General features: G+C 34.5%; 1 protein-coding gene across 1 annotated transcript; it reads right to left on the bottom strand.

The window, feature by feature from the left end:
* Positions 1-1,751: 1,751 nt before the first annotated feature.
* Positions 1,752-21,701, bottom strand: LOC114246672 (ras-related and estrogen-regulated growth inhibitor). Its single transcript, XM_028179338.2, has 5 exons — positions 21,541-21,701; positions 5,912-5,968; positions 5,732-5,805; positions 4,747-4,923; positions 1,752-4,022 (listed from the first exon to the last, which is right to left on the bottom strand). The coding sequence occupies exons 1-5, from the start codon at positions 21,626-21,628 to the stop codon at positions 3,789-3,791; spliced, it is 630 nt and encodes a 209-aa protein (XP_028035139.1). The 5' UTR covers positions 21,629-21,701; the 3' UTR covers positions 1,752-3,788.
* Positions 21,702-22,608: the final 907 nt, after the last annotated feature.

Here is a 22,608-nt window from a genome sequence, read left to right on the forward strand (position 1 = left end):
AGTGCATCAATAATCTACTAGACAATAACCGCATCCCCATAATCAGGGTGCCATCTTTAAATCTGTGTCATTTGACAGCTGTCAAACGGCGTGTCGTGACGTAACCAAAATGCAGACCAGTGATTGGTGCTTTAGCTGTCACCCCTGCGGTGAAGGGTGGCGCTTTTATTTAGAATTTTAGGGCCACTTTGTGCAGATACCCTATTGTCATTGACACTGGGTTTCTGATGGTGATAGTTAGTCACTTTTAAATAGCAGCTCATTATTACCATATTGCTTCCTTCAAAATGTTTAATTTGAACAGAACAGACAAATGTATATCTTATGATAATTGATATATTACCATACAATGGGCACTTTCCTTATTTTATGGAGTATTTATAAAATTAATCTATAGAAATTAAATTTAACTAAATTTCATGGTGACACTGAAATGTTGAGTTCTGAACTAAAACTGCATTACAGTTGCATTCATGACCGGTGAATTTCCAGTGAACATTAAATTTTTTGGTGCATTGACATATCTGTCTAACGAGACTTGAACAGAAATCTGACCGCTAACTAACAGCTTGAGTCCACGAGCAAGGGTAGCCAGTCACACCGTCAGTGGTGAATTTACACTATGGGCAGTCGGGGTAAGTGCCCAGGGCGTTAAATTTTTTAGGGCGGCAAAATTTTGAAAGTGATTTTTTTTCTTATCAAGATTGCTCTATGTAATTAATTAATTCTATAATTAATAATTTTCTGTTTAATTGATAATTCAAGAAATTCAATTCATCCCTTATTTGTGAATTATAATTTTGGCACTTTTGGTAAAATTAATAATCAAAATGATTTAATCAATTTATTTCCTTGGAGATTTAAAATAATAATCGATATTTTTATTTAACAGAATTAGGGAAATTTAATTATTTTTCATGTGTAATTATGATTCAGCCTTAGTGCCAAATTTATAATTGTTAAAAAAACACATATATATATTTATATTTTTGGAATACATAACATATTATAATGAAGTTTCTAGTAAAATTGAAGAAGAAAATATATAAACTATAAGTAAAATTTCAGTATTGGGGGGACTTTTTTCCGGCGCCCAGAAGCAGCATTAAGTTTAAATTCGGCCCTGCACACCGTACTTAAAAACTATCCATTTTGTAATACTCCAAGCCTTGTCGCAGTCGGTCTGCCCGTTTACTAAACAACAAACAAACACGGGTAAGTATAACGGAAAACAAATTGTACAATGGGCAGCGTTTCCGCTGTGTTATTGTCGAAGTCCATAAGCGACGGTAACCACACACCATCAAATAAAATCAAATCAAAACATTTTTATTGAACATAAATGAAAGTACATACTTGTTGAACGTCAAAAGAACTACCGCCAATTCACAAGAACTAGCCTCCGTCCTGAGAAGAGTTGGCAAGAAAGTCAGCGGGCATGTATTTTTTTTTAAATTAGATTTTTTTTTAATATTAGATTTTTTTTAAATATTCATTTTTACAATGAGTATTATAATGTAACAATTATTACAATATTGAAATTCCTGGAGCGAGCAACTTATTCCCACTTTGTGCAATCTTCTAGATAATCATTGACTTTATAGTAAGCTTTATTGCACAGATGTTCTTTAATAGTTTTCTTAAACGTATGTATATGTAGGTTCTGAATATCTTGTGGGATTTTGTTGTAATGATCTATATGCTCGTAACTATGCGCACAAAGGCGACAAAGATAAAAATAAAACAACCAATTCCACTTTTAAAACAGTTTATTATTAAGTACAAAAAACACTCCGTACAGATACACATCCGACCACAATGTACGGAGCGAAGGCTTCCGAATTAGAGATCTTACTTGAATATTGATACTTTTAAAAATACAAGCACAGTGACCAATTGTAAAGATGTAAACTTCAATAATTAAAATCGAGGGTACTTAACTCCAATAACATTCAAAAAGATTTAAAAAAATAAAATAGAAGTTACTTATGTAATAAATTTTAATCTTTAACTATCTAGAACAATTCAAAACTGTTATATATATATATATATATATCTCTTGAATAGGAATTCAACACACAATAATCTTGTTTCTCCCGGCTATAATCGCAATTTATTTGGGATCGGCCTGACTACTACGTGCGGTTTTATTAGACAAAAATGATTTTATTAAATGAAATTAATATAACAGAACAATGATTGGTTAGCATTATTTCTGTGTTCGAGCTGTCAATGTGTCAGTGTGTGGAATTTAAAAGTTTTATATTTAAATTTGTCCATAATTCATTAAAGAAAGTGATTGGTTGAAATATAAATTGAAAATACACTATAAATAAAGAAGAGGAAACGATAGTTCATACCAAAACTGTGTCACTACTATATTAACTTCTACCGGCAATTCATATTAAATCGAAATAAATTCTTCATGTCAAGTCAGAGCCATGGGTACAGCCAGAATAAAAAGAGTAGGGGTTTGTACCAATTGTAATGTCAGTGAATGTTTGAGGAAAATATTTTTATTGTTTGCATTAAGAAAAAAAACTATGTTTTAATAAATAATATTATCAAATGTAAAAAAAACCATTATAATTTATAGATACCATGTAGTTTGTCTGGTGCAAGGCAAACATTCCAGAAAAAAAAAAACATAATATAGTAGTATTAGTGGTTCGACTTGGCTAATTGAATTATGCTAATTTCTTCTCCTTAGATGACAATGTCCCAAATTTCGAAAGGTACGGTTGTTTTTGCAAATAACGTTTTGTCTTCACAGTCACTGTCTAAAAATACCAGTGATAGAAAAATACATAACATTAAAACCACGAATACAGGTATGGCCGGTGAAATGAAAATAAATACAATTTGCTAATGTGTTTTCGTCTGTAACTGTAACTGTATCTGTGTACAAATAAAAACTAACAGATACGCGCAAGGTCAAGTGTATCCTGAGACGCGAAACTGTTTCGCTTTGAATGAGATTGCGCGTTCACTTAATAAAACTAGGGAGTGCTGTATAATTTAGATGATTACGAACATACGTCTGGTTTAATATCTGGCTACTCACTTATGTGCTACTTGAAAAAAAGGTGGAAGACATCTGAAGTCGTTACTTAATATTTTGTTTATCATATTGATGCCAGCTATTAAGCCCGCTATATACTATATCCAGAGTTTTCAAAAAAACACAACAATTAAGAAGCTTATAAAAACGGTGCAATTTTGTCAAAGAAAATGAAAAAATAGTTTTTAAAATTTAAGATAAACCACAGGTAATACAGAGCTATCAGTTTTGTAATGTTTGATTTACATTTTTTGATCACTGTGATCACAGTGCAAGAGCATGTGCGCAAGTTCAATACAATAGCGTAGATACTCACACTGCAAATTGTACTATTATCAACGCAACAGAAACACTTTCTAAATAATAATGTTTAATTTATTGTAAATCTACAATTTATTTATCTAAGTTTAAATCAGTTATTATAAAATTACGTGCTTTTCTGAAGTATTTGATAAAAATACCTTGTAATAATGCGAAAATTAATGCAAAAACCGATTAATTTTGAATTTTAAAGATTTTCACGCGATCACACAATATGTTACTATACCATATTGTGTGATCGCTCGTGAACTTGTTATCCGAATACATTTTGACGTAAGTGAACACAATTATTCATTTACTATCACATTTATGGCCATAACAAACAAAACACAAAACCATCAAACGATCATTAAACTCTCTTATCCAGCATCATTCCTGTAAGAACCTTCTAGAACTAAATGCGGTACTAGTCTTTGGGTAAAGCGCTGTCGCTTTTGCCTCTACAATAGACTCTGCACGCTGACTTTGAACCCAGCATTCTGTCCAATAAACTGTGCTTGGCCCTTCGCCGGAGCGTGAGGACTTCACGGCAAAGCTCGTGGAACACTTCACCAACTTGATTGACTTGCTCAGCAGCAGCCACCTCTGCGAAGCTACACTCGAAATCTTTAGCTAGGATCTCCCCTTCTTCTGGACTCACCTAAAAACACATATTTTTTTATTGCCTTTATAAGCAGACGAGCATACGGCCCGCCTGGTGGTAAGTGATCACCGTCGCTCATTGACGTCAGCAATGCCAGGGGCAGAGCCAAGCCGCTGCCTATCATTAAGTACTCTCCGCAAGCCTCGTTTGAAGAAGGACATGTCATAGCGCTCGGAAAACACCGTGGAGGGGAGTTCATTCCAAATTTTCACATTTGTTAATACTGGGTAAATAAACTGTAGGGTTGTAGTTTTCGCTAGACTATAATTTTTAAAATACCCTCAGATTCCATTAATGTTAGTTACTTAAACGGAATAACAAAGACAGCAATACAAAGCTTGATTCGGATAAACGATGCTAAAACGTACTAACCAAGTAAAAAAAGCACTTATTTTAAGTTCCTGAAATTATAAATTACTAACTGTACTCGCCCTCGCCCTCTACTCTCTCTTTGCTGGGTATTTAAAATTAACATTATTATTTATTGTCATTATTATTAGGAAGTCCAACACTCATATAAATATTAGCCTATCCATTAAGTACATGTATTTTAAATCAATCGGATGCATGGTTCAGAAGTTATAACGGAACATCCGTAAAAACCACTGCAAATTTATATATTAGTATAGATAAGAGAGAGACAGATCAATCCGTGAATACGTCACCACAGACCGCGATCTGTATCGTTAATTCTTCGTTAGAAAGGAAATTAACTACACACCTGCCTCAGATGTACCATATCGGCTTTATTTCCGACCAAGGTCAGAGGTATCTCCGGTTGAAGGCTCTGTTTGGCTCTCCGGACGTAGTTGAAGGACTCCCGGTCCGTGATTGAATACACCAAGAATAGACCGTCCGCCCATTGTGCTATCTCGTTCCCAGGTATTTCATTTAGACTCTGAAATTTAAGAAAGAGAAAACTTCATTTAGGTACACATACAGAAATATGATGTGTTCAAATGAATACAGTGAACATTTAAGACATCAAATTAAATAGGAAAATAGGACATTGGGTAATTTAGTTTTCTTTGTTCATGTACTGAGAAGCATGCTACTCCATTAATCTACAGAAAAGATCCCTTATCAATCCTACACAGGTTTCGGTAGCTCAGTAAGGTGAAAAAATCAATCGTCCTCTGTAAACCCGTAAGTTGCATATACTAAAGCGAAAAACGGTAGCAACTTTCCTTCCAATGGACAAGATTGTTTATACTCGTAATGGTGAACAGGCGACGTCTCCCTAAGCACGTCATTTCGGATCTTCTAGATCTACTAATGGTGCTTTTAGTTGCCTCAAGCACCGGTTACTATTTTTGGCAGCTTGCGACAAAGGGTCCGGCAACGGTAAATTAACCCACAGACACAGCCCACTGAGTTTCTCTCCGGATCTTCTCAGTGGGTCGCGTTTCCGATCCAATGGTAGATTCTGCGAAGCACTGCTCTAGCAAGGGCTAATGTTAGCAACGTCACCAGGTTAGAGCTCCGTGAGCTCACCTATTCGTTCGGTAGCGCTGACATAGCACTATAAGGCTACCGGCAAAGGTAGGATAAAAAAAAGGTTTCAGGTAGCTGAGCCGCCACAGTAATTAAGTAAATGTATTTTACAAGGCGAATTTATTAAATTCACCTTCTTAAAATTTTCTCCTGTCCTAAAACCGATTATTATTAACTGCGAATTATTAGCTCGGTTACTTAAATTTCCTTACCTTTGGACATGTGTCTAATATTTCGAAAAGTATGGGTTCTCCGTCTAGCAACGCCTCGTGTTTGTATTTGCTGTCTAAAAATAACAACAGGTAAGTTTAATACATTGCGAAATCATGTATTCATATTACAGTATTATTGTCGCCAGCATGTCGTATAATTGAGGTTAAATCACATAATACCTTGTTGATGGTCGTATTCCCCGATGTACCGCTTCGTGAGGAAGCGAACCGTGAGCGCTATAAAAAAAGTACAAATAACTATTTAGTTTTGTTATTCATTAAAATTCCCATGTCTTCTTCTTTTTCTCCACCTTGTCCCACTAGGTGGGGTCGGCAGAGCTAATATCTCTTCCATTCTCTTCTATCAGCCATAATCTCAACACTCACTCCTCTTTCTCTCATATCGTCATTCACATACTCCATCCACCGATCACCGTCCACGCCGAACCCGTCGCTTGCGACGAAGGGCTCGATGAATAAATTAACCCATCGACACAGCTCACTGAGTTTCTCGCTGGATCTTCTCAGTGGGTCGCGTTTTCGATCTGGTGGTAGATTCTGTGAAGCATTGTTCTTGTTAGGCCCAGTATTAGCAACACTCCCGGCTTGAGCCCCATGAGGTCACCTACACGTCAAGGAGAAGCTGAAATAGCCTCTCAAGGCTATCAGCATAGGTAGGGAAAAAAAACTCTATCCATGTCTTTTTCGGTCAACCTCTTCCCCCTCTACCTTGCACTACCATTTCCATACATCTCCTAGTCACATGCATCCTCTCTCTACGTATCACATGTCCATATCACGCTAACCGTTCGCTCTTTAATTTGTTGATTACTGGGTCTACTTTCACACTTCCTCTTATTAAAATTCTCATATAATTTAATGAAATCGTTCCGAATGTATCCTATACCAACACGTTATGACGCAAATACAGCCGACCAGTAAGCTAAATCGGTTCGAAAAACAATTTTTACGGTCTTCCCACTTGAGTCCCGTGGCCCACCGCTGCGTAGGAGAAATGACCAAAACGGGGCGAAAGAATAGGATAATAAGCCTACAGAGAGAATATGTATGAAAAACAGGTTACGGTATCAACCCGCAGCGGGTTAATTGTGCCCCTGACATTGTATATGTCCACTCACGATCAAGTGCATAATACGCTCTTTTCAAAGCTAATAAAAAGCTTCATGAAAAATTATATAATTTTCAAAATTCCGAACAAGACTAAAACTGGAATGTTCAAAACCCGAAAAGGGTAACCGGGTAAACTTCACTTTGAAATCATGTCATTAGCTGTTCTCACGTCATTTTTCTAATAATAATGTTTGGTAGTAATAAATCAATTAACAAACAGTGAACAAATGTGTTATATAACTGTAACATTTAATGTTTACTTATGAACTGTCCGAGTCGATGAATAGTTTGAAATGTATGGTCTTGGAATAATTTTATTTTTACGATCGATAGACGTATGTGTAATATTTTAGGATATTTGAATTTCCTGCTAATAAACAACAAGATCGGTACGTTTGGCGAATATATTTTGTATCTTATAACAAAACATAGCTTAAATTAAAAAATAAATCATACTAATTTATTATTTCAACATTCATCATTTCAACGCTCTAGCCTCTATTAGGTAACTGAACAGGCTCATGGTCCACCTAGTATTCCATGTATTTTTTTAAGATCGCACTGGGCACGAGACCTTTAAGCCAAGTTACATATTTTTATTACATTATGTTCTTAAATTCTGTTATAATATGAAAATTATACAAAGCAAAATGAGATAAAGTTGATTAATTTAATATTGTAATTAATTCGGATGGAATTAAAAGAAATAAAATAATATAGGATGAAATAAGGTCTCAGCAAAATGATAGTTATTTACTAAAGCTTTCTCAATCCACATTTTGGAGAACCCGAGACGCTACGTCCAGCGGCTTTGTTTCATTTTTCTACATTTGTGCAGTTTCACAGATACCAAACATATAATAAAAACCCACCATTATTATATACTTAAACCTGATGAGACATAAAATTAATAATATAAAACAATTCACCAAACTGTATTGTTATCCATGTTAACATAGATCTCTGAATGAAATGCCGCCACAGATAATAAAATGACTCTCGAGACGATGATGATGATGATGAGAAAATGATATGTGTCAATATCAATTGCTCTGTGTATTATAGTAAAGATTTCTTCCCCATTCACATCGGAACGCATGAATATGAATAGTTAGGTAGCCGTTATTCCAATGCAAAAGGGACCCTATAACACTTTCCTTTTTTTTGTGATTGAAGGATTACTGGTGGCCCAGAGGCCTAACCTTTCCAGTTTCACCAGGAGGGGTGGGATTTGCTAACAGCAATCCGAGCGCTTCCGAAGGAAACCTAACAACTCAAGAGCAACTGATTTGCGAATGAATCTACTACCGGATCGGAATCGCGACCCGCTGAGAAGATCCGGCGAGAAACTCAGCGAGCTGATGCATCAGGCGGGGGCGGTAGGTATACGATCCCTTGACCCAGATCTGTCAGAATATGTTTTAAATACGTATGAATCCCCCTTCGGGTCTTCTCAGGAGTAGAGATTATTGATATATTTGACACCGATGGTTAAGTTTATTTTGAAATTTCCAGAAGTTTAACGTATGAAGTCGAAAATTGAATCAACGATTTGAATTTGGATACGTGTAGGCGAATGTCGGTCTCTGCTACTACTACTACAATTGTTCCATCATTGTTTGAAATATGCAATTTTTAAATATACATATGCGTTTGAAAACCACAATATCGTTCTAATTTATCCAAATGACGCCAAACGCAATTTCCTAATACCTACTGTAAACGCTAACTCTCACATTCAGCATTTGAAGTAATACTATTTACGGATCAGAAACGAAAGCTACTAAGATTACCTATTCGATCGTAGAGAATGCGAATAACGTAAACATCCTACTCAGTCATATGATTTATTGAAAGTAATCGAACTCTGACGCTTCTTAAGTCACGTTTGTTTTGCATATAAAGTTACTAATGCACTGTTTCCGATTATACTGCGCTTGGGAGAGGAAGTACTTGCCCGGAAGTTTAGGAATATGAGTAGCTTGTTTGTTTCATTGTGTACAAAATTTACAGAAACCGCTATGCGTATGAGTTCATGTTAAAACTTTGTAATTGCTACTATGTGTAATTATATTTGTTTTTAAAAGGATTATTATTAATTTATTACGCGAAAAATCTGAGGATTGATTGGTAAAATGATAGCTATATTCAAATAGATTGACATGTCTGTACCCAAGTACAAAGGTACTAGTAAGTAATATGTACTTGTAAAGTACTTGCGCATCGAATACGAAGTACTTCTACTATGAGTATTCATATAAAACAAAAATAGTAATTTCTAACAAAATAAAAAGAAATATTCAAATTGACTAGTTAAACACTATTTTATAAAATTTGCGGCAGGCGTGTATATTTTAGACTACAGTAAAAGATCGCGATTATAGAGCTTTTAGATGTTCCGTATATGTTTTGTAAATATGCCGCGAATACAGAAACCGTAAATATGCAATGCTAATTTACATAATATATGGGCTAAAATAGAGGATACCTTCCTAGATAACAAAATAAAAAACAAGTACATATGTTTATAAGAAAATGAATTTAATTGCAGTTTTTGACCATATTGATTAAGGACGACATGTTTACAAAGGTTATTCGGTTGGATAGGTACCTACATATTAGAATCCTTTTTATCAATGTGTATATACCGATTAGATTCGCGAATAAAGAAATCTTTAGGCGCGAATATAGGGATTGGATCGCATTTTGTTAACCCGCGAATAGTAAAAATGCGGCTGAAGGAAGAGCGAATAAGGAGCTTTTACTGTACTTATTATACAAATACGAACAAACAAACGTACAAACAACGATTTCGGTATTCAGTATTGTTTTTCCGGCTCTATGGTATTGTATACTATACCTATGGGCTACGGCAATTATATAAGACCAGATAAGCCCATGTTGCTCAATTTTCACCTAAAACGACTGACGTAATGAACCTATTGTTTTACTAGAGCATGTCCCACTACGCGAGAATATAAGCTTTTCGTATTTCCTTTCATTAGTTCATTATGAGAATCGTTAATGAGTATGCATTCATTGAAACATATGGTAGGTAGCCAGGTCGCCTTGGATCAATCTACGGAATAATCGTTTTTCTTTTCTACCTAATAGCTGGTAGCCTTCAGGTGCTTTTCCAAGTTCTCCGAGCTGGTAGACCCGCGCGCACGTGGGTCGGCCTTCGAGCAAATAATCACATATTAAGAGTATAGATGTATTAATTAAATATACAAAACGAACGCTTCTCTTATATTAAATTTCGACAGTAAGTACGTTTGTTTATGAAATAAAATTACATCACCATGTACCTATCGAAGCTTACAAGTCGCGACGTTTGTAAGGACAAGCTATTATTCAAATGCCAGTTACAAGTGTGACATTGACTTCGGGGCTGCCGATCTATGACGTCACACTTCGATTCTCCTTTCCTACGCAGCCGTATAATTATCCGACTATCGCCTCTATGCCAATAAAAATGTATTATTTTAGTGAAGTCGTAATTCTGCACATTTTTATTTTTCTTATATCGTCAATCATAGGCCGGCTCATTTTTGCTATACCATGATAAAATGAAACGGACATTATAAAATGAATTATTTACATCGTGTCGTTTACGAGCATTTACAACTATTACATTAGTAGTAGCTTCGTGTATAAGATTAGTTACTTGTGTCATCTGAGATGATAGAGTGAGAGATGTGTAATGACAATAAATAGGTATGTAGTTACTTACGAATGAATACTTTTGGTGAATTACAATGTTTATGTTTATAAGTGGTTGACATTACTGTATTACCCACTATACTCATCTCAAGCAATGCAACTTTACCTATGTCCATACCGCAGGCAGGCATCCCATCTTCCTTATGGTCAACCCTCGCAACTTTTCTCGCAAGCTCCAACAAACTCTTTCATATTGTCATTAAATCAATGTGCTAACTGTGTAATTTTACTTTATTTACACTTCATTGCGGACAAGAAAAGTGTATAAGACACACATCGATGCTTAATTAATATTTTCGAGATAAAATCCTGTGCGTCAACCCTACACGTTGTTTCCACGGAACATGTAAAATCTCGTAAAAGATTAATAGTTGCGGCGTAATTTATAGCGTACTCTACTGGCCGTGATATATTGTAAAAACCGTAATGACAGATTTCATCAAGGCTGATGCGTAACTCGGGTACTGGATATCTTAAAATAAATCATTTCAATTCGTTTTCTGTATTAATGTTTCAACACCGCTATGACCGTTAAATTATTAACTGTGATATTGAAATTTATCAACTTATTTTAGCTCTGCACATATAACAACGCACCTATGATAGATTCAACTAAATTTTTTGATTTCGTATCCAAAAAATTTAAACATTGAAAATTTACAATTGATATAGAATGTTTGTACTAATCATTATTAACTTGTTTAATAATTGTATTGTTAGTATAATAACTCTATTGTATTATTGTATTGTTTATTAAATTCTAAAGCTTAGTAAGGAATATAAAATAAATCGTACTTGCTTTCAAAAACGAACTGAAATCGGTTCGTATAGTTCTGAGAAGTGACGACTTTGAAATGGTTCGGATTAAGAGACCCTCTATCCCTTTTCCGCAACACATTTGTTGTTATAGAATTAAAATTTTAAATGATGACGTCAGTGTACAAAAGTTTGCGCTCTTGTTCTAATATGAATTTAAGATGGTCAAATTTCCACTTTTAAATTTTATTTTCGATAATCTCGTTTATTTGTTGCTTTATTGTAAGCCAGAAGGTATTTTATTACTGACAAAAAATTATCTAATTTCAGAAATAAGTTTAAATGATTAATCGCCATGTTGAGTGTTTCAGATTATCCTAGGAATAAAATTTTAATCACAAATGACGATGTGACTCGATTTCCGCTGAGTAGGTACTGTGTCGGTTGAGTAACCTCGCAACTTGTAGGTACGTGTTTTCGTTATTTAGATTCACCGAATCATACAGTAACTACACGTTTTAGAAATTTCTTTTTTCACAATCCGATATAAGTGTTTAGTATTATGTCACTTCACGAATATCTTCTTACTCTGACGCCAATTCAAATGAATCTCCGTCCAATATGTTCTTCATTTCTACATATTTGCGTATCAGACCAATGGACCTTTATTCAAAATTTCCCAAATGTTGATTTTGGAAAAAATACTGTCCGATCATTATCAGGGGATGACCTCACCATGTCTTTGATTATTTGAATTGCAGCCGCAGCGCTGGTGATACTGCGGAACTCATCCGAGATTCCATCTTTAAATTTTAGTCTAGTTTCCGTCGTAAAACAACGTTTTTAAAATAAAATATAATATAAATTTCAAACCAAACCGCAGTGACTTTAATTTTAAATAAAAAATTAGAATAATGAAACGGAAGTCAGAATTGGAGTTCAAATTCGTATTGAGATTAATAATTGCACGGGAAATATAAGCAAACATCTTACTAGAAGCGAATTTGTAATATGCAAGAGTTAAACACGTTTGCAATGAATAAAATAACAATAATTTACAAAATATGTACGCATTCATTCAAAATATGTTAAATTAAATGTTGTTGGCGCCAACGCAACAAAACGAATGATGGATATAGTTAATATGGAGTCAAGGTTTAACTTTTGGGTTAGTCATACGTATTTCGTAATTTTAGATCTACTTGATCAGGATATGGTGCTTGTTTAACTGACAAGTCTTAATTAATAATAAGCTAACTGAATAAACAATTTTACAATTCGAAAAGTTTTCTTGTTTATCGCGAATTTCCTGAGAAATACTTCGTTGCTCGTTAAACGACTATACCTACTTGATATCAAATGCGCATTGATTTTTCTAGTGCAAATGGATTATGTTCCATTTAATTTAAATTTTACTCGTCTAACAATATCAATTTACCTACATACTCCTTCGAATGCATTCAAAAACTCGGACAGCTTAAATTTCCTTCGTAAGTAATATTAAGATACTTTAATTACGAAATTAATGTTCATTATTCAATTTGTCTCGAATAGAAATAGTTTGTATGAAAATCAGCACATAAACACGATGGTCAGTGACATAAATTTCATTGATCATCCTATTAACGGCTTTCTATTTATGTTTTATTTTGTGGGGTATTTATATTTCGAATCAAATGCCAAGAAATTGAAAATTTATATTTAATCTTGCACGTGTAATTATTTGGAGGGAGAGTAAAATACCTAATTGCCCATCGAATGCCGAATTACGATTCTACGATTGAAACATATTTATAGTAAACTAGTGGTCCCGCAGTAGTCGAAATTCGACTATAATTAATTGGAATTGTAAATTTGTACACTATTATGATTGTAATTTATACTTCTATAATCACAAATTTCGCCAAGACTTACACTTTATAAAATATTAACAAAGGCAAACAATATTTAATTTAATCTCAATTTGACAACAGACGTCAAGAACAAAAGTTTGACAATAAATAGTATGCATGCGTGTATGCGTCAAAGACATGGTATGTAGTGTGTGTAATGTTTTCTTTATTGATTTAATGTATCTTTTATGCATTATTTAATAAAAAAATTAGCATTGTGCACTTATTCTCTATATTCTCTGTAAGTGTGGAAAATTTCATACTCCTCCGTCCGCGCAATTTTTGTAAAAAGGGATACAAAGTTTTTGCTTCACGTATTAATATATAGATACGTATTTATATATAGTTTTTTTTTTTTGAATTATTCTTATAAAAACATAGATTATGAATTTTACGCCTCAAGATTTAAACTTGTTTTAATTATGTGTATGTATATGTTTTTTTTATTTGTTTTGTTATTAACACTTTAAGGCAGACAAACATAGAGAAAAAGAATAAAGGTATAAAAGACTGAAATTCTTCAGTAAAATATATACAATTAAAATTGTAAGCAAGAAAATCGATTGACAAGCACGAGAGAGAAAAAAGTATTGAAATGTTTTATTTTAGTCCACTTATACTCGTATATGTACAATTGTTTAGTCAACCGCATTCCGAAATGAAATAGTCATGAGAAATTATTTATTTTAAATATACATACTATAAGACTAAAATATACATAGCACAAAAAAACCATTACTTGATAGTAGCGTCTGGCATACCTAATACATATTATTCAGAAATTGTGGACACCTACGAGTCAATCTGATGTGCCATTTTAATGTGCAATTTAGGCCGCCAAGCAAGAGGGCGATGGAGGGTCCGTGATCACAGTACAAAAGGAATTCTTGTCGTTATCTTAATTATCTCAAAAAAACATAACGTATTGTCGTTAGTAAGAACGCTTAGTAAAAAAATATCTGATAGGTACGTGCACTCTTTGAAGATTTATACATTTTCACTTCGGTGCATAATAGCTCAACGGCTAAACTAAACTAACAACTAAAAAAATATTAGTCTGACTGAGGTAAAATCGTAATAAAGCCCACTGTCGTTGAAAGTGTTCTTATTAACGTTTTAAGTGCCTTCCTTACATCTATATACAGGGGTGTTTATGATCGCTCTGGAAAATGAAGAAGATAATTCGACGCTTGAAAGGCAAACGTGACTAAGCGACAATAACTGCTTTATACATAAATGATAGGCAATAACTATATTCGATGCGCAAAAAAAATATATTTCTAGGTCTATTAAAATCATTTCAATCCTACAGCTAGATTCGTTAAAATAGAATTTTTGTCAGTAATTTCCACTTTAAATTAGTCTACTATAAAGTTTACGCATTGTCGCTTAGTCACGTTTGCCTTTCAAGCGTCGATATGTAATAAGACGTAACTTACTTGAGACCTTAGAACTTATATCTCAAGGTGGGTGGCGCATTTACGTTGTGGATGTCTATAGGCTCCAGTAACCACTTAACACCAGGTGGGCTGTGAGCTCGTCCACCTATCTAAGCAATAAAAAAATAAAAATAAAGAAGGAAAAGAACACACTTTATAATATAATTACCTAAAGTTTCTTACGTCGCACGTAATATACATAATTTCAGTTGGCTGACGCGTGTGATCTACGGTTTTGAGAGACATCCGTCTGCTGTCTACGCTTTAAATAACGGGTTCACAAATTTTATATTTACTAAATCTAAAAGTACATATTCGTGATTAAAGAAAACAATATTTATTTTTCGCTTTCGACAAGCGTAAAAGTATTGTCAGTTAAACTTCGGTATACACGTATAAACATGGATGCCATATGATAGGAAGAAATTGTCATTTCACTTTCAGTCTTAGTCGACAGAGCACCAGGCTTATGTTTGTTTCACCTTAATAACCTCGTTAGAAACAGCGAAAGGATGGCTTATTTCTTTCTAAATATCGTATGTTTTCGCAACACGTTTTCGAGATAAAACAAAACGTCTTGATGTACCCCAGCTCAGAAACCGAAAAGAATTGTAAATAAATTTATCTGTTGAAAATTAAACATTTAACTGTAAATGATCTATTCTGGGCGTCTATCTGATATCTCAATATTGAAATAAACAGAAAATAAATTGATGGGTACATAATAGTAGTTATAGTTCAGAAGATGAAAAGATAGAAAAAAAAAGACATCATCATTTATTTATGTAGGTTAATTAACTGGTAATGCTTAGTAAAATCCGTCTTAGATGTTTTTATATTACACACGGAAGTGTAAAACAGCGTGGGCTTTTATTAGGACGTTCAAGAAAATATTTTGAATATTTCAGTGATGATCGTAATGGGCGAATTTCATTGTTCGTATTTTTTAACTAATTTCGTGGACGAATGCATTGTATTTAATAACTAAAATGTAGTTAATAATACATAGTATCCGTGTATTAGAATACAACATACAACGAGACGCTATGATTTACTATAACTTTTTTTATTTTATTTTATTGCTTAGATGTGTGGACGAGCTCACAGCCCACCTGGTGTTAAGTGGTTACTGGAGCCCATAGACATCTACAGCGTAAATGTGCCACACACCTTGAGATATAAGTTCTAAGATCTCAGTATAGTTACAACGGCTGCCCCACCCTTCAAGCCGAAACGCATTATTGCTTCACGGCAGAAATAGGCGGGACGGTGGTACCTACCCTACATGACAACAATAATAGGCAATGTAACTGAAATACTATATAGTAAAACTGTAATTTCACAGTGAACGATTATTTCGGATAACCGAACCCAACTTTGTATTCGAAATTCGTCTCCACTAAACGATCGAAGTCTTTGAGGTACCCCCGAATGTTTCCGGACAAAAATAACCAGATTTCGCAATTCCGATAATTCAGTCAACAATGTTACCGATGCGTACAATCTACATATGGTACGTATACATATGTAGGTCAATGGCTAAGAATTCCACAATCCACGTATTTAGTACGTAAATATATATAAACAACGTAGCTACGTGTTGTATACAATTTATTGTATTTAATATTCCAAACATATGTATGTTTTTACGTAAGCCGATTAGTATTGCTTGTTTCTATGTAATGTAATGTTTTATTAATAGGCTTGAATATAACTCAACCTCATTCCCAGACTAATCATCATGAAATATTGATTTGTTTTCAATCGCAAATCGGTTGTTATTTAGTATAAACTGAGGAATTCCCTATAATAAAATGATTATCATTATATTATTATACTGAATTCAAAAATATTTAAGTCAATAAACTCGTTTAAAAGACTACTCTTGAGTACATGATAAAAAAATACATTATGTTACATTGTATATGTTTCGTGTTTCATAAATTTTAATACAAATTATAAACGCAAATGGAAATGAGGCTTGAATTCATAAGCTTAACCAAAATAAGAAGGTATCCTCCACCAATAAAGTAACTAGGTATTATTCAAATGTCATTGACTCATTATGACGTACATACTACATACGTATGCAGATTTGCTATTTCAAAATTGCATGATACATACATATTTTCAACATCCAATTATTAAATTTAATGTTCGATTGTAATTCGCAGAAATTCTAATATATTCATTGACACCTCAATACTTAGATTCATTTATCGACACATTTTCTTCATTGTTATTGGTATTAAAAAAATAAACTACATACATCAAAATTATTTTAATAGATACCTAACCTTTCAGTAGCTATTAGGCAAATAAAAAATCGGCTGACAAACGGAGGATATAAGGGCGCTTAGCTGTTTTGTCTTTGGCTATTTAAATACAGATGTGAGTTAGAATTTAAAACAAACGAAATGGGATCAACCTTGAGTATATTTTCACCTCGTTGAGTGGAAAATGTAATGTAGTTTTATGAACGCGTATAGTGAGTTTCTAAAAAAAAAAACATAGTTAAAACTACTTAAACGTTATTACATTTACGATTATTGACTCTACGATTCGCGAAAACCGAATAATATACTATATAAATAATGATATTTTTAGATAATTTTAACGCTATGCACTGATTAATTCCTGCAATTTCAGTCACATTATAAATACCGACCATAATACGTTTATACAATTATTTTTTTCTCGATGTGTACGTCATTGGGACCGAAATAATGATGGGGGTTTAAAATTAAACTGGCGCGTACCCAAGTCACAATGCAGGGGGCTGTAAATCGCATGCTAAGCAGCGACCCTGTTATTTTTGACAGTACCTACTACTTATATAATTTTAGTAACAAGAATTATCTATATATATTAATAAGTTAAGCAAAAACTTTGTACCCCTTTACATTAAAAGAATAAAAAATACATTACACACACTAACATGTATTTAAAACACACACGATTCCATATTGCAAATTTATTCTTTTAAAACTTTTCTTATTGCTTATGTCTATGGTCAAATTGAGAATAGATTAAATATCGTTTATCTTTATTAATATTTGTCTATAGTACATATAGACTTGGCGAAATCTGTGATTGTAGAAGTATATTAATAGTCTTTGACAATAGAATCATAATAGTGTACAAACTTATAATTTCAATTAATTATAGTCGAATTTCGACTACCGGGGAACCACTAGTAAAAAGAAAATTGATTTATGTGTGTCAATGTGTCAATTTATTTATGTGTTTATACTATCATTGGCAGAGTTGACCATGCCCGAATAGAAATGGTCCTGGAACGAAAAAACTAGATGTCTTGCCATTATTAAAATTAATTGTTAGGGTTCAAATATAGTGTCGGTTTTATAACAAAAATCTTGAAAACAATTGAGTCAGAACCAAAGTCAAGGACACAGCCCTGCCATCAATGGTGAAGAACTTTTTTTGAACCACGATTAAAGCAAATATTTTGGCCCTGCAGAAATTTATTAAAAGGACAATGTATGAACGCGAAGGTTCCTGGTAGTTACAGATAGATCCAGGGCTTCCTCTATGTTTGGGTTTAGTTGATAGTCGGTTCTGCGGGGCAAGTGCTTTGCGCGCCTTTTTTAAGGCGTAGTCTCCTGTGAGAAATTGGGGGAGGTGAAGGACCTCGGCCCTTCTCTTCTCCCCTTCTTCCTCTCAGGAGGCGCCGGAGTCCGACATAACCCAGTCCGTTACCCCCCTCGACTGGGTATCCGTAAATGGATTCCCCAGCGTTAAAAAAAGGGCTTCCTCTGTTTTGGCGCGGCTTAGTGTATAAAATATAAACGTTAGGATCATCTCAAATAACTCCTTAGAGCATCCGTAAATTTAAATAATAATTCCAATCATGTACCCAAATATTAAAAACCGTTAGTTACAATCTACCAGTTTATTGTCTAATATTGTCATAAATACGAGTATAACTATAAATATATGTTCTAGCTAGTTTTCGTATTGCATACCTAATAACGTTTCCAAATCCGTCCCTTGAGTTAATTATTTACGGTAGGGCTGTTTATACGGTTTGTTGAGTAAATTCTCTTCTGCACTAATTGCCGATGTAAATAACACATTTCCAAGGATTTTTTTAATATGTGCTAATTTGAATTTTGAGTTGTATTTTCTTAAATTTTCTAGAACGAAGTAGATTGGTGTTCGTTAAGTAAATGAGTCGATGCCGGGGAAATTTGAGCTGAACTGTCTGAAACAAGGTGTGTCTGATAAGACACCATTCAGGTAACGCATTTACTGCACAGTCGGTGTAATACGAGAAGAAATGAACTTGTCACTATATTAAAGCCTGCAGTTATAGCAGGTAGGAACACGTTGGTGTTATGCTGAGTAAAACAGATCCCTTTTATAAGTAATTGATGTATATCGCATTATCATGCGTTGATTGTTGGGACTTGGCTAATATTGGGCTGACGTGCAGATGTTGGTAATCGGACAGTCTTCGTCTGTCCGTTTTGAAAACGTCACGTGGTCTAAACGATAAGAGGCCCGTTGCATTCGTATCTTGCGATGCAACGGTTCCGATATTCGAATCTCGCAGACAGGTATCAATTTTTCTGATGATATACGTACTTAACAAATGTTCACGAATCCACGATTTCCACGGTGAAGGAATAACATCGTGTAATAAAAATCTAACCCGTAAAAAATCGTATTTGCGTAATTAATTCCTGGTGGTAGGGCGTTTTGGGAGCCGGCAAGTGTAGGTACAACTACCACACCATCCAGTGACCATTAAACACCAGGTGGGTCATGACCTCATCCATCCACATAAGCAATAAAAAAGCAAAATGTGGGCTGCATGGGAGTGATAGAACGATGGACATTTGGATCTTCTTGTGACTGTGGTATCTATATAAGCAGCCAGATATATAAGTATATTAATTTGGCCAATGCTACGATAACGAAATAGTTATTATATATCCGAAGAAAACCTACACCAGTTGTCGGTCTATTTCACTATCAGCCTATAATAACATCTAATTTATTCATTCTTCTATTTCTGAGTTCCAAATTTCTAAATAGCAGTATTTTTTTAATTAAAAAGATTATCGCCTGTGATGGATGCTCGATCAATTCGTTGGGACGTCGTTTAGACGTCATTAAGTGTTCTTCATCTAAGGGATGCCACTTATTTCATGACCTTGTTCGTGCCAATTGTTGATGTATTCGGTGCTTTATATGATCCAATGATATTGTATAATTATAATGACCAAAGAGACATTATGTTAACAAATATGTAGTGATTGATCTGCTGATAAGATTCTAATAGTGTAATATTTTTGTGGCTCTCTCTCTCTCTCTCTCTCTATCTCTTTTCCTAGTTATTTACTCCACGTTGCTGTAAGGTCCGCTTTGTTTATTATACTCCGCCACTTCATATTTAACTGTACCTGAGCATCTTCATTTCAGCTCTTCCAGTGGCTCTGAAAAAGCCTAATCCCAGCCCAAACCGTACTCCTCTTTAAGTAGGTACTACCTAACAGTTTTCTCTATACGTTTTACGAATATCTAATTATTTTAAAGCCTTTTTTAACTTTCTCCGAGTTTACGTTATACGTATGTATTCCTTAAAATATGCCTATTTTCTTTAAAATTTAATCAACCGTGACCTTTTTATATTAACAAATCTATTGCTACCTCTGCCCAAAGAGTTCGTTAGTTAAATTCTTTGATTTAAGACAAAACTGAAAAAATATTTGCGTTTCAATATACGATTTTAGTTTAGAAAATGTCGTTTCCTTTCTGTTCACATTTTATAGGACACATATTAATAAGTATTTTAAAGTAAAGTATTTATATTCCCTATTAGTAAAAATATGGGTTACATTTAAAAATGTAAGCCGCATCCTACGCCAGTCAACGTAAATACATTATTTTTATATTTTATTATGCGTATGGTGTATCTACACAAATATACATATTGAAATACCAATCAAAAGAAAACCCCAAATGCATTTTTCATACAAATAAAGCATTCAATCGCGTAGCTCGCAAAGCTTTCTAGTATTTCAACACAACGCAACGAGCAAATTTTCTGAAACAGTAAAATTATAAAACGTTAAAACTTATTCTGTACGTAATAATGATAATGCATTCTCCTTAGCGATCCAAAGGTTCTTGTATTCAAATCATCACATAAACATTTCAATAACCTATAAGAAAATGGTAAATAGAATATCCAAATTTCGATTTTCACTCTAATCATTAACAGATGCTTTTTAATTTATTACGTGCGTGTTTACGACGCAGTATTGTGTATCAACTGCGATTATTGGCGGGAGCAACGCGGCCAACTGAACTTAGCCAACTCTGATCCGAACATTATTATGATTGATAATAAATTCCGCGTTTTATTGCTTATCGAATCCGTTCGTTTTATTGACGGGAAACGTTCACGATCTGAAAATATTCAAACCTTGAGACAACACTTGTACCTCATCGAATTTATTTATATAAAGGAGCTATTCTAATATCCGAAATGTCTGTCGCTTTACCGACTATGCATACGAGATTATTTTTATATTATCTAAAAACACCATGCTGTGATTCACCACGAGTCACGATCGAAATTTAGAGCATACTTAACCCTTTCCGAATTAAATAATAAAGTTGTAATCATGATTGTAATTTATATTAACGGCATAAGTACTAATTTTCTGAGTAGCACGCGGATGTGGAACATCTATTCCAAAAGGCAAACAGTCAACGTCGCTCTTGATACCGTACAAAATTGTAAATAACTCCGATGAGACTAATCTGTAATCACTCACTAGATAAGTACCGAAGATCGCACAGACACAACGAGAGCACTGGAACTAACTACACGTACCGCTTTTGCCGACCGAGGGCGCACCGATCACCGCCACTTTCACTTCTGATAACGACGACTTCTTCCGCCTTATCCCTCTCGTGGACATTTTCTCCCGATCATGGTCCCGTAACGCGCGTCGGTCGAATGCTGCCCGTGGAACGGCCGACGTAAACACGAAACAAAGCCCCCTCACCCGCCCGCCCGTCTAAAAATATATCAAGCGACAGCTCTGACATCGGTACCGGTGTTAATGGGTCAAGATCTGGCCAAGATCAGTCTTGCAAATAGGCATGTTTACGTGGAGGCGACGGAGAGCGCGTCGCGCGACGCCACGTGCCTGTGGCTTTTGGCCAACACCAGCGCGCCACCGCGGGCGCCCACCGCTCACCACGCTCGGCCCATCGAGAGCATGTCGCGCGCCGCACTCGCTACACCCGTCGACCCTGCCCGATTCGCTTCGTCGACGTCAACGGACATCAGTTTAGACGTTTAGTTAATTCGAAACGAAATTTGAAACATTAAATGTTGGGCATTCGTCCCAATATTTAAGGCGATTTATTTTCAAAGAGGCGTCTGACTCGCCAGCACCTCATTGCAACATTATGATTCATTATTGAATACTAGAATGTTTCATTCAGTGTTACAGTTGTTCTAAAACTATAATTATTAAATAGATTTGAGGTTTCATAAATCAAACCCGTATTTCATTAAGTTTTGTGAGGATAAACGTACCTAGACGATTTAGAATTTCATATTAAAAGTTGAAGTTAAAATTAATGTCAAGATTCATAACAGTAAAACTATATTTAAAAATAAAAAAGTGTGTTAACTGTTATAAGCACACTTTAATAAAAGCGTTACAATGTGGCTCATCTCAACGGCTAATTATAATAGTCGGTCTCATAATGCGGATGCTGGCATTGACCACTTCACCCGCTATTAGCAACGAAAGACGACCTTTATAAATGTGTTCAGTTGTATTTCCGATCGACCTTCCGCGTGAAGTGTCAATAAAATTAATAATATCTGTCCCTCGTTTTCAGCAAAGTTATTCGTGCAATTGTAATATATCTATACTAATATATC

The sequence above is a fragment of the Bombyx mandarina genome, chromosome 01 (genome assembly GCF_030267445.1).
Source record: "Bombyx mandarina strain Sakado chromosome 01, ASM3026744v2".
NCBI lineage: Eukaryota > Metazoa > Arthropoda > Insecta > Lepidoptera > Bombycidae > Bombyx > Bombyx mandarina.